Below are 13,898 nucleotides of genomic sequence, written 5' to 3'. Positions count from 1 at the left end.
CACTGAGTCTGTGGTAATTACACCCTTTTCATTTCTTATTGCTTGTATTTGAATTTTTTCTTTCCTGTAGACCCTTACTTAAACACAAAAAACAAAAACAAAACAAACAAACAGACAAAAATAATAAAAATAATCCCTTTAGAAACAATACTGAATTTCACTAAATAAAATACTAGGAATTGAACAATGGAATTCAGTAATGTTACTGAATAGTGTTGTCTTCAAATTAGTTGTTTAGATAAACAGATATAAGCATGCAAAATTGGTATTAAAAGGTATAAGAAATTAAAAAGGAGAATTAAAAAAATTAAGCATTAACTGTTCCTTTCAATAGGCCAGCAGAAATCATCAGTAGTTGTCCCAGCTATCCTGTACCTGTACATAAATTTATCTCTTTCCCTTCCTTCTTCCTTTCTTTTGCCCTTTTGCTCATCCTGGTTGTCCATTTGTTTTTGTGGAAGACACCATGTCACCCTCTCCCTGATCCAATGGTGACTATGTTTACTTGGGAGCATTGCAGGCTGTATAGAGGTGACTTCCTTTGGTTGGCTTTGAGTCTCATTAGGGACTCTGGCCGAGGATGCGTGCCTGTCTTCATGAAATCTGGCAGCTGATAATGGGCTAATATAGTTTATTATCCATGGGCTCAGATGGATGGGCTGTGACACCACGGGGCTAACATATGAGATAACGTCTCTGTGGAGGCCTGCGTGGCTCCAGGGGAAAATTCCTTCCCAGAACTGGCTACAAAGCAGCTTACTGATTAATTGTAACCTAAATCTGACTGCTCCTGTCTGTTCAGCTAGAATGCTTTGTCCCCTCTATTAAAGCCTTGCTGGCCTTGACATCTGCCAGCACATCCAGCCCCAACCCCATCACCATTTTCCTCAACAAATAAATACCAAGGTTCTGCATGCCTCATAGGCTTTTGTTCCCCAAGAACAACTGGTCACCCCAGATCCCTGCCTGTACCCCTATTTCGTCCTTTGTTCTTTCTTCCTGCTGTACACTGAACTCTGGTCAGGAGATTGGAACTCACTGTGGGGGGTCTCCAATAAGTCTTTTAAATTTATTTTGAGACCATATTCTTTCAGTTGATACTATTATTAATGAACATATTTATGAAGTGCGGGTGATATTTCTGTATGTGAGCGTACCAGTTAATAATGAGATCAGGGTAACCGGTATAGCTGTCACCACAGGCACTCACCATTTCTTGGAGAATACACAAAATTTTCCCTAGTAGCTATTTTGAGGCATTTAAGTGTGTCAACCATCATTATTCTACTACGTGATGGAACATCAGAAGTAGACTCCCCTTTCTTACTGCTCCCCTGTACCTGTTGAGCAGCCCCTCTCCCTCCTTCCCTCCCCTGTGCCCACTCCCAACTCTGCTCAAATTACTCTCTTCTCCATGTTCCTAAGATCAGCTTTTAAACTTCCACAGATAAGTGAATGCATGGTTCCTCTTATGAGAAACCCAGAATATAAGATGATTCGAGAGCAACAAAAGACAGATAAAAAGAAACAGAGAGACAGATTTTCTGCAGATGGTGAGGGGACCAAGAGATGGATTCAGGGAGCCAGAGGGAAGGAAAGGGCACATAAAAAGAATTAAGATGTGTCATGTATATGTACCAAATACCTGCAGTAATAACTGTCATTATGTATCTCAAATATGTACTAATAAATAAAAAAAGACAAAGTAAATGTTGGATGACAGGGATTGGGAGGGCAAGGGGTGTGATGTTGTCTGAGGACACCCTCACAAAAGGGAGAAAACTTGATCATATCATTACGATGGCTATTTTTTGGCATGGAAGCAAGAATGCTCCCAATCAAAATTGTTGTTGTTATACTTAACACACTATATTTAAAAACAGAAGCAAATGACTGATCGGATGATATCCAACATAACTGTGAAGTGCAGAGGAAATCCTTTTTCCTTTAGATAAGATTTAAATGATGAGTTTGTTAGCAAAGTCACCTTCTCAGCATCTCTCTTTCAACCTACATAGAAGTTGTAAGAGAAAACTGTGTTGAAAAAAATGGATAAAGTATTGTTATTTGATAAGTCCTGATCACTGCGAATGGTCAGAAGACACTGCCTGGGTCCTCATGAGCTCGGTGGAGTGAGTAACAATTTCCCAAGGACATATAAGAGGCTACACACCCCAAAAAACTGAATTCATGAAAATGTTCGGTAAACCCAACTCTGGCAGAAAACAGCTTGGCACAGCTAGGAAATTAAACTTCTCTCATTTAGACATTTGCTGTAACATGCTTAAGAGCACTGGTCTAGGAAATTCCTAACACCACACGTACCCACACAGGACCCTCTTTCCTCACGCACTGAACAGCAGATACTGGGTACCACCAAAATTAGTCGTAGATTTGAGGGGATCCCCCTTATGTATTAAGCAGCTTCTGCCCATTGTGGAATGCACCTCATCTTTTATCTATGATGAGAACTTGCTGTATCCCTCAGCGGGTACCAGAGGGCAGTAGGGAAGAGAAGGGTCTCTGACCCAGGAAATCACAGATGGCTTTCGGGAAAGGAGTTCTATGGTCGAACTTTGAAGGAATCTGTTCTTGTTCTGCAAGAGAGGAACAAGCAGAGTGATTCACACAGGAGGGAAACCGGGAGGCAAAGAGCCCAGGACTCGAGGACGTGCGGCTTTCTGCCCTCTGTCCTCCATCCAGGCTGCCTCTCGTTCCATTTGGAAGCCAGAAAGCCAGACGGGCCTGTCTCCTGATGAAAGTTCTCAGGAGACCAGGGACCAGCTCACCGGCACGACAGCATAAATGTTTCTCTGCATGGTACTTACAACCCAAACCTAGGGTCGCCGCTGTCTGTGCTGGGTGGTAAAGAACCACAGGCTCATAACTTTCTAGGCGTGTTGGGCAGGCGAAGAGTTCTGGTGTCACATACTGGGTCTGAGTCCCCGCCTCCCTCCTCCAGTGTCCCCTTTGAGGAGGGTCCTGCAGAGATGAGTCTGGGACAAGGAGGGTGGGGGAGGCACCCCGGCCCTACATTGTGACAACTTGGGGTGCTAAGGAGCCCGTGATGTCACAGTGCACAACACCATACCCTCCTCCCGCCCCGCCTGTGTCCCCACTGCTGCCTCCTCCTCCTCCCACACTCCCTACTCCCCCTTCCCCCTCAGGAGAACAGTCACTTCTCTCAACACCTCTCAGCCCCCGCAGCCATGGATGTGAATGGTGCCAGGGCCCCAGAACCCCCGCCCCCTCCAAAGGCTCCAGAGCGGGATTTGAACCCCAGCGCCCTCCTGAGGAGCAGGACTCCGCCTCAGGACTCCCAAGGCAAGGTGGGCGGCAGCCTGCTGGGGAAGGCGGCAGTGGTGATCGACATGGGCACAGGCAGCTGCAGGTGGGCTTCACCGGGCAGGCGCACCCCGCCTGCACCGTGGCCACCATCCTGGGATGCGGGCCCCGAAGCGCGGCCGGCCCCGGGCAGCAGCCATTGGAGACGCTCATCGGCCAGGCGGCCCGTGCGCGCCCCAACCTGCAGCTGCTGCAGCCAGTGCGTGCCGGAGTCGTGCAGGACTGGGAGGCCGCGGAGCTGCTCTGGAGCCACGTGCTGGAGCACAACCTGCGCGTGGACCCCCGCGACCACCCGCTGCTCTTCTCCGACCCGCCCTTCAGCCCGGCCACCAACCGCGAGCAGCTGCTGGAGACGGCCTTCGAGGCTCTGCGCTGCCCGGCTGCCTTCGTGGCCTCGCAGGCGGTGCTGTCCGTCTACGCGCACGGCCGGGTCAGCGGGCTGGTGGTGGACGCGGGCCACGGGGTCAGCTGCGCCGCGCCCGTCTTCCAAGGCTACCCGCTGCCGCACGCGGTGGAGCGCCTGGACCTGGCCGGCAGCCACCTGACTGCCTTCCTGGCCGAGGCGCTGCGGGGCGCGGGCTGGGCGCTCGGGCCGCGCCACCTGGACGCCGTGGAGCGCATCAAGCACGACCACTGCTTCGTGGCCTCGGATTTCCCGCGGCTGCAGGCGCGCCCTGACGCGCAGAGCCTGCGCTCCGTGCCGCTGCCCGACGGGCGCACGCTCACGCTGGGCAAGGAGCTGTTCCAGGGCCCCGAGCTGCTCTTCCGCCCCCCGCAGGCGCCGGGGCTGCCGCGCGAGGGCCTCCCCGCCCTGGCCGCGCTCAGCCTGCGCAAGCTGCCGGCCGAGGCGCGGGCGGCCGTGGCGCGGCGCGTGCTGCTGTGCGGGGGCTCCTCGCTCTTGGCGGGCTTCCAGGCCCGCTTCCGGGCCGAGCTGCTGTGCTCGCTGCCCCAGGAGGCGCGCTCTGTGACGGTGGTGGTGGCCCGGCCCAGCCGGGGCTGCTCGGTGTGGATCGGGGGCTCCGTGCTGGCCTCGCTGAGCGCCTTCCGGTCCTGCTGGGTCCTGCGGGAGCAGTACGAGGAGCAGGGGCCGCACGTGGTGTACAGCAAGTGCCACTGAGCCTCGGGCCGCGCGGGGGAGGGGCGGCAGTAAAAGGTCCTCTCCAGAGCCGACGCGGTCCTGTCGTCCTGCGGGGGGCGCCCGGCCGCTCTTGTTCCCGCCCAGAGGGCTCTTAGTTCCTAAGCCACCAGGGGAGTCCACCCTGAGGGGACGGGCCTCCCCAAACCTGCTTTTGTCTTGCTTTAAATCCCCTCCCATAGGCACCCAATACGATCCTGACACCTACTACCCCATACGGAGACCTAGCACAATAGCCTGGTCAAATGATGTCAGCGGGTTCTCCAGGAATCTAGGAGCCCCTCCTTCCCAAGATCTCTCTATGTTGGGAAACACATGCCTGTCACAGCAAGACACAAAATAGCCTCAGATTCTCCTGTGAACTTCTTCAGCCCAGCAGCTTGTTTCTCTAGTCTGGTTTCCAAATCTTTTGTTTTTTCATACTTATAATCTTTATTTATGTGTGTATATATATATATATATATATATATATATGTTGAAGATTAGAAATAAAGTGAAGTGTTATGGCATATACTGAATTAGGCTGGCTGTGGTTAAAATGTTTGGTAAAAATGACACCTGGTATCAAAGCTTGTTAGAATCTAATTAGGAAGCAAATGTCCAATAGCAGACACACGGTTTATTTCAGGGACCATCGAGCAGTCTTGAGGGACAGACTGTCGAGGTGCAGGACCGGGTGGAAGACAGAAATGGTTAGAGCTCTGCTGACTGAAGTTGGAACGTGCTTCTGCCCCTTGCTGTACCCTCTGTGACATTAGGAATCCACAAGGTTAATTCTCACAAGTATTATACTGATTCACCTAGACGATCTTTTTATTTCCTTATAAGAGAACTAAGATGTAAACAGTAATTTTTAGTGCTTTCGGTATTTATAAGAGGAAAATAGTGCAAACTCACACACACACACGATCATGTGAAGATACAGAAGGCAGTCAGCCTCAAGCCGAGGAGAAGCCTCAGGGCCCTCGGTCCCCCCACACCTTCATCTTGGAGTTCCAGCGACCAAAACTATGAGAAAACAAATTCCTGCTTTTAAAGCCTCCTGATACCTTGCTAAGGCAACCTGAGCAAAGTGCTCAAGATTTTGGCTGGGTGTGGTGGCTGGCACATGCCCGCAGTCCCAGAACTTGGGAGGCTGAGGCAGGGGGATCGTGGGGAGTTCCAGACCAGCCTCGGCTACATAGTGAGCTCAAGGCCAGGCTGAGCTGCATAGCAAGACTCTGTCTCAAAAAGACAAAGTAAATAAATAAATCTAGACAAAGATTTTGGTTACAAAGAATCATTCCTTAGTTGGCTATAAATACCAGCCACAACCATCTGGCCAGTTACAGAGGTGAAGACTCTGATTGTCATTTTTATTATATATACATTAGATATATATGTTTTCATATGTATAAATACAATACTATCTTATCTCCCAGGATTTGCACTGACAATGTTATATCCTAGTATGAAGTATTGTTACCTTTACATCCTATTATTTCAGTTATGAGATACTGGAGGAAGAAGAACTTTATTGAAGGGTGTTACAGACTCTTCTCAGGAAAGAATGAGTGAATTTCTGGTTTATTCAGGAGAGTTTTTCATGCTTAGTGGAAGTGCAGTCTTATAGTTATCTTGATTTGGAGACTGAATGTGGTTTCAGGTGCTGTTACCGTTCTTGTGTTGGTTTTGCTTTGCCATGGTGTCCAGATGGCTCATCAAGAGTTTTATTTTTTATTCATATATTCAGTACAGGGCCTCACTACGCAGCTCAGACTCATAGTGATACTGCTGTTTTGGCCTCCCCAGCGCTGGGATTACAGGAGTGCATCACCACTCCTGGTCTTGGTGGCTGGCATGGCGTGCAGTACTGGGGATTGAACCTGGGTCCTTGTGCTTGCCAGGGAGGCACTTATACTGTTGAGCTATCTCCCCAGCCTTCAAATACTATTTTAGATGTCCCTGCTAAGGTATTTTTTTTGATAGTTTCAAATATTTCTTAAATGAATCTAACAAGAAGCTCTGTAGAATTATTTTACATGTATATTCTGCTTTGCAGAATTTGTTCACAGCTAAGAGCTTGTACACAGTTCCTGTGGTAGGTGGGACTGTCGTAGTATTCTTGCCTCTGGTTCCATAGGATAAAGTCTTAGTTTGTGTGCAGCCTAACTGGGGGCCCAGTAGTCTTGGCTGTTAGTTTAGTGCTGCAGTCTTTTTAGAAAATCAGATTTGATTGGTGCATTTTAGATATGCATAACAATCCCTTTTATGATGGTGAATTTGTTTTTCATTTTTTATTTATTATTATTATTATTATTATTATTATTATTATTATTATGGAACTGGGGATTGAACTCAGGCCCTTGTGCTTGCCAGGGAAGTGCTTATTCTACTGAGCCATCTCCCCAGCCCCTGTGATAGAGAATTTGTACATGCACATGATGTAACTTGATTCTTTTATACCCATCTGCCTACCTCCTTTCAACTCCTCCTCACCTCCCCATTTACAGAAGTTTCGTGTGCATGTTTTCCTTTTTTTTTTCATTTTTTCTTTCCTTTCCTCTTCCCCTCTCCCTAGTTCCCCCCAACCCATTTGAACACTGTCTTCTTATTCTGTGAAGGTATGTTTTGTGATTAACATTTAAATCAGATGAGCAGATTAAATAAAGTAGCTTATCTGTAGCTTACCCTCCATAGGGAGAATAGGTCTCATAAACAGTTGAAGATTTTCATGCAAAAGGCCTACTGAGGAAGGAAGAATTTTGCAAGAAGCTGATTTTTTTTTTTTTTTTTTTTTTTTTTTTTGTGGTGTGACTGAGTCAGCCCCGGCCCCTGCACATGCTGGGCAAGTGCTCCAGCCCTGTGCAGCTCTGTGAGGCCTCGAGTTGCGATTCTTCCAGGGATCTTCAGCTTGCAATTGTCCTTGAGGCTCTCCTAGGTAGCTGCTTGAAAATGCTTACAGTAGATCTTGAAGTTCACAGATGACATCTGAACCACAGCTGCTGGGAGCCCAGTTCTTCCCAATCTTTTATTATCTCAATTAGTCTTAAAAAATTTTCCTTCTGTGGTACTAGGAAGAGAACCCCAAGAATTTATACAAAGCTACATCTTCAGCCCTTTCTCTTTTCTTAAATTAAAAAAAAATTTATTTGGCACAGAGTCTTGCTATGCAGCTTCGCTCATAGTGATCCTCCTGTTTCAGCCTCCCAACCGCTGGGATTACAGGTGTGGGCTACTGTGCCCTATTTTGGGGCCAGCAGGGCATGTGCTGCTGGGGATTGAACCCAGGACCTCGTGCTTGCCAGGCAGGTACTTAGACCACTGAGCTATTTTCCCAGCCCCCCACTGCATCTTGCTAAGCTGTTAAATTGCTAGTCTGGGCTCAGCCTCCCAGAGTGCTGGGATTATAGGCATGTTCCGTTTCTCATGTCCCCAAGGAGGTTTTCCCCCTAGAAACCCTCACCAGGAATGCTTTCTCCCATGGATGTGTTACTTATCTCATATATCTACGTAAGCTTTATATATAAGAAAAAACACATCTTGCTTCTCAGAGCAAATTTGCGTCCCTTTTTGGAGGTGTCACCAGCACTGAGGAGCTTTGCTCTTGGGAGGGCACACAGGGGCCCAGGCTCTAAGTTGGAAAGGAGAGTCTTTCCCTGCTGCCTTTTGGAATGATTTGAATTGGAGATCACTGAGGAATGCTATACGCATTTTGAACTTAACCATAAGACCCAATCCAGTATTTATTGGACATTTGTACTTTGATAAGTATACTCATTATGTACTAAACATCATAGACTGATGAAAACAGATTCCACAAAGTCTGTTGAGTACTGGCCTGAAATCAGATGCGCTGATGGATACTCCAGCTCCGAGGTCGAGGCAAATATCAGAACTGGAAAATTTTTGTGCTCTGGAATCAGAGATATCCAACAAAATTAGGAAGCTAGCATACTCTTGGTAAAATTATGCTGTATATCCGTGAGAGATGAATTACTCCTTATTTGCTTTTGGGTTCTGCAGATTGCGTCTGGCACCTTCGCCCCGAATGATAACCATGGCCCTTTTAAATTTTCATTTTGAGGCAGGGTCTCTCTAAATCATTTGCCCTGGCTGGGTTTGCAGCATTAACTTCCTGCTCCAGCCTCCCCAAGTGCTAGGATGATGGATTTGTTAGGGGACAAACTAAGTCCAGCGGACCTGGGTCAAAGGAGATGTGGAATATACAGACTTCTCCACACGGTAGAGTTTAGGGTTCCTGAGCCTGGTGGGACACGGAAAACCCTCAGTTCACAATCTGTGTGGTGGTAAAGCACTTAGCTTTATCCCTTGGCGTACTTTCTACCCTCTTTAGATACCCTTTGACTTTCTGTGGTCAGGTTCACAGAAGCTGGTAAAAGCTGATGCATGGGGCGGGTGAGATAGCGCAGCAGTCTAGAGCTCCTGCTTAGGCACACACAGGGGACCGTGCTTTGATCCCGGGTACCACATGCCATGCCAGCCCTGCCCTCATGGCGGGCTGAGCTGGGGGGAAGAAAAAGCTGATGCATGCGTGAATGGAAATACAATTAGGACTCCTACGTGTTCGTGGTAATTCTGAACACTGAGACACACAAAGCCTTTCTAGGAGAGGAATCATCCTTTCTGTGTATTATAGGAAGAAAAATAAGCACAAGCAATCAGTGATCTCATGTCTATATAGACTTTATTATGAGCTAGATAAAATATAATCATGAACTAAAATCGAACAATTACAAGACCTCCTCCCATGAAATCTAATCTCGCAAAACCACCTGCATTCTGTTTCTAAAATGGTTTAAGAATAAAAGCTTGTCATAAAGGATCTTTGGCAAGTTTAGAACTAGAATTAAAAGACAATAACCCTGGAAACTTTTTGGTGAACCCCTCTCTCCGGCGGCCTCACTTCGCGGGTCCTCCCGCAGCTCCTGCTCCTGTTTCCACCTGGCTTGCAGCCCTCTCCTCCTGGTCACCCATCCTCTCTGCCTCCCTGGTCAGGCTGTCAGCCTCCAAGGCCTTGGCTAGTCTCTTCCTGGCTCTTGTCACTCTCTGCCTCTGTCTCCGGATGTCTGCAGCAGAGACCTGCTGGTGGCAAGAGGGAGGGAAAAGACGCGCAGCTTCTGGGATCACCTCTTTCCATAATGGAGACAGGCCAGGTGTGGGCTGCAAGCTCTCACCACCAGCTTGGCCCTGGGCTCCCTCTTGACTTTCTACAGTCAAAGTTTTAAAGGTATTTTCGAAATCCGATCGGTATAAACGTTCTTTTTCCATGCCTTGTTGCTTGACTGTCTGCAGCCTCCAGCTGGCACAGAGCTGCTGGGGCTTCTCCAGCTGGGCCTCCTGTGGACCAAACCTGACCTGGTTGCCAGGGTGGGCAGTGATGAGTGTGATCCGGCTAGGGCCGATGCAGCTGGTCAGTCGCTGAGGGGGAGCAAGGGGTATAGGATGTACTCTCCTCTCCTTTGGACCATGGGCTTGTTTCTTCTGCCAATTCGGGGGTATCATGCTTCTTTTGAAACTCCCCTTTGAAAGCAACAAACAAACAAACAAACAAACAAACATGAAATTTATTTATTTTTTGAGGTACCAGAATAGAACTCAGGACCTTGTGCTTTCCAGGCAGGGGCTTATGCCACTGAGCTATATCCCAGGTCCATAAACATGAAATTTAAAGAAAATCCTGGATGAAGACTGCCTTCAGTTGTGGAGAATCTTCTCAGTTCATCAGGGGGCTGATCTTTCAGCCTCCCCTGTCTTGGAGAACTCACAGTGCATCACAAGCACATGGGAAGGTGATTAAGACTCAGAGGTCTGGACCCCAAGTAGGTCTGAGTGTGGAGCCATATCCAGGGCCAGTGACAAAGCATTTTCCCACTGCCTTTAAGGATAAACCTCTCTTCTCATTCATGTCACTGTCACTGTTTACTCCTGTCCCCATCCTAGTCGGAGACTCCGGCATTACAAGGGTCACATGCACCGATTGACCTCCACTATCTAAGGGTGTGTAAGTCCACTCATTATGCTCCCTCCATGGAGAAGGTGGCAAAGAGTGTGGTGCGTTTCTCAGAATGTAAGCCCATCACTGGTGTTGCTCTGATGTGGCTTTGATGTGACTCACAATCACAAAGATTAGCCTTTACAGAATAGCTTTGTTTAAAATATCTTTTTTTTTTGTATTTAGTACAGGGTCTACAGGGTCTCACTACACAGATCAGACTCATAGCGATCCTATTTTCAGCCTCCCAAGCACTGGGATTACAGGCCTGTGCTACCACGCCCAGTCTCAATCTCTGTCTCGGTGCCCTGGGGGTACAGCAGGCACTGGGGATTGAACTCAGCCCCTGAGTCTTTCTAAGCAGGAGCTTTAATCTGCTGAGCTATTTGGGCAGTCCCAAAATACCTTACTGGAACAACAATTGTCATTTATGCCTACAGTGCATGCTTTTCGTTGCTAACTCTTTGGAAAGCTGAGGTAGTGGGATCTGCAACCCAGAAGTTCAAGACAATCCTGGGCTGTATATTAATATCCCGTGTTGAAAACACCAAACCAGAAGCACAGAATGAGTTGCTAACTTAAGGAAGTTGAACTGAATAAACGGTGCACAATCGAACTCTTCTTCAACCCTATAGATTTCATACTCACCACAGAAGGCTGACTCGGAACTGAGGGGGCTTCAGGCTCCTCCTTGGATTCTGGGTTTTCCCTTTCTGGCTCCATTTCTCCGATAAAAACAGTCTGCAGCCTTCTGGACTGTGCAGTGATCCCTCATCTGCTTCTCCTACTGAGGAGGAAGAAGATGAACCAGTCAGAGGACAATCCAGCCACTATGTGGATTATCTATAGACCGTGTTGGGGGTGTATTCCTGGAATTTAATGGATTCTTAAATCTTCATACAGAACTAAAATACATGCAGTTATTGAAATGGCCACACAGTGGTCATGGATATATTTTAGTAGGTTGAGTTTGCGTTTAATAAAGATACTGCTGCATCTTATTGAAATTGTGAAGTTTATAACTGACAAACGTTGATGTGTATATTCCATCAAGTACAATGTAATGTTTCACTCTATAGATACATTGAAAGATTCGGTTCACCTAGTGGGGACGTGTATCACCTCACCGATTTGTTCTTAGTGCCAGCATCTTAACATGCCTCCATTTCTCCCGTTATTTCAATGTCTTTAAGCATATTCTTCAAAAATTGAAATGGGAGGGCTGGCCAGATAGCTCAGTGGATTAAAGCATCTGCTTAGGCAGATACAGGGACTGGGTTTCTGGCCCAGGCCACAGGGCACAGGGCATGCTGAGACAGTGATTGAGACCGTACTGTGGCACAGGCCTGTAATCCCAGTGCTTGGGAGGCTATAGACAGGAGAAACACTAGGAGTCTGATGTGTGTAGTGAGACACTGTAGACCCAGCACTAAATACAAAAAAAGTTGATATAGGGACTTTTATGTACATAAATTTTCTTAACAAAATTTCCTAATAAAGAAAAATTAAAAAATCTCTTTATAATTGCAAGAAAATATTTATATATATACTACATAGTAAGTATATATGCTACATATATATTATATAGCAAATATATATTTATATGTTATCTATATATGTCACACAGTGACCAAAAGAAATGACTATTTTGTGCCTTAGCATTTTATGTGATTGCTGGCAAATTTGAGAAGGGTTCAAGTACCCTGCCTTTTCCCTATTCCTTTGTTTAACTGATTTTTTTTTTCTGATTATTTTCTTTACTTGGAGGAGTGGATTAAGCAGTTGATTTTCCACTGTTCTCTCTTTTAGCTTGTGAGATACAATCCAATGCAGTTCTGTGTACATATGTGGATGACTCAATCTTGGACCCTTCTCTTGATGTGCTAATACTGTTTTTACTACCTCTTCCTATTGGTGATAATTTAGAGCACTCTTAATTCCATTTTTCTTCTCCCTTTTATTATTACTACCATATATTTTAATTATATCTATGAGATATTTCTGCTATTGTTTCATATACCAATACTGAATTCATTTACTTTCATCTGCACACTATCTTTATTTTTTAAAAATTAATTTTATTGAGAAACAAATAGCAATGAGACAGTTTCAGAACTGACTAGTAGGACAATTTCAATAATTAATACATTGCATATTGTTGTCTTCCTAGTGGTTATTTGCACATTATCTTTAAATACCCTTCATTCCTTACAGTTTACATCTCGAATTATCTTCTTTTAAAAATTCCCTCTAGATTCTTTTTTTTCTTTTAGGGAAGGGTCTACAGGGTGTTCAGGGTCTCACTACTAGATCAGACTCCTAGTGCCCACCTGTTTACAGCCTCCCACGTTCTGGGATAACAGGTGCATGCCACCATGCCCAGTCTCAATTGCTGTCTCAGCGCACCCTGGGGGCAGCACGGCAGGCCTGGGGATTGAACCACCGGCCCCTGTGCCTGCTTGCAGGCGCTTTAATCCACTGAGCTATTTGACTAGCCCTTAGGTTCTCTCATCTGACAGTTTGTGTCTCTTTGTCTTCATCTCTCTGGCTGTTTTTCTTAGTGCTGGAATTAAAAGTAGGGTTCTCTGCATGCTATGTAACTGCTTTACCACTGTGTTATACCTCTAACCCTAGTAATTTTTTTTTTTTTGAATTCAAGGATCCTAATAACAGAATGTCTCAGACTACCTTTTCTGGTTCATTATCTATGCTTTGGAGCAGTTTCCCTGCTGGGTACAGTGTTCTAATCTGGCAAGAGAAATTGTTTTAGCACTTTAAAAATGATTCTCCATGTCAATCCTTTTCTTGCTTCTTTGGTCCAAATAGTTAACATCTTTCTCTTACCTTTGGTTTTCAGACCATGATAGTTTATTGTTTCCTTTATGTAGTTTGCTTAGAAGAGGTGGCTTTAATTGGCTCTCAGGGATAAAGACATCTGTCACTTGGAACATAGTGATACACTCTTCTTGTCTTTTTTGGGGGGGGGCTGGCTTAGCCCACCCTGGGGGCAGGGCTGGCACAGCATGTGGTGCTAGGCATCGGACCGTGGTCCCTGTGCTTGCCTAAGTTTGTCTAAGCAAGCACTTTAGACCGCTGAGCTATCTCACCAGCCCTACACTTTCATTTTTGTTATCCATTCTTTCCTGAGCTCTGTCTACTCGCCTTTCAGTTGCATCTCACAGAATGCACAATCTGTCTGTCTTGACCTTCCCAATGTTGTTCACCAAGGTTTTTGGAATATTTGCTTTTCCACTGCCTTCCATGTGGTGACCCACCCTTGGGTGTAGGGCAGCCGCTTCATCATTTCTCATGACCTTGATTTTAATTCTAAACATGAATCTATAAACAGCTTTGAAAATAGAAGAGGGGCTGGGGAGATAGCACAGTTGAGTAAGTGCCTGCCTGCCAAGCACAAGGGCCTGA

At 46.4% G+C, this 13,898-nt stretch overlaps 1 protein-coding gene across 1 annotated transcript; it reads left to right on the top strand.

Annotated features, from left to right (window-relative positions):
• The first annotated feature begins 3,209 nt into the window (after positions 1-3,209).
• Positions 3,210-4,462, top strand: LOC101562022 (actin-like protein 9). The gene is given in 2 exon segments (XM_004644917.2): positions 3,210-3,387; positions 3,390-4,462. Coding segments are annotated over 2 exon segments (1,251 nt in total).
• Positions 4,463-13,898: the final 9,436 nt, after the last annotated feature.

The sequence above is a fragment of the Octodon degus genome, unplaced genomic scaffold (assembly GCF_000260255.1).
Source record: "Octodon degus isolate 3935 unplaced genomic scaffold, OctDeg1.0 scaffold00214, whole genome shotgun sequence".
NCBI classification, from domain to species: Eukaryota; Metazoa; Chordata; class Mammalia; order Rodentia; family Octodontidae; genus Octodon; species Octodon degus.
Note: the sequence above shows the minus strand (reverse complement) of the source record. Positions and strands in the feature narration are given on the sequence as shown.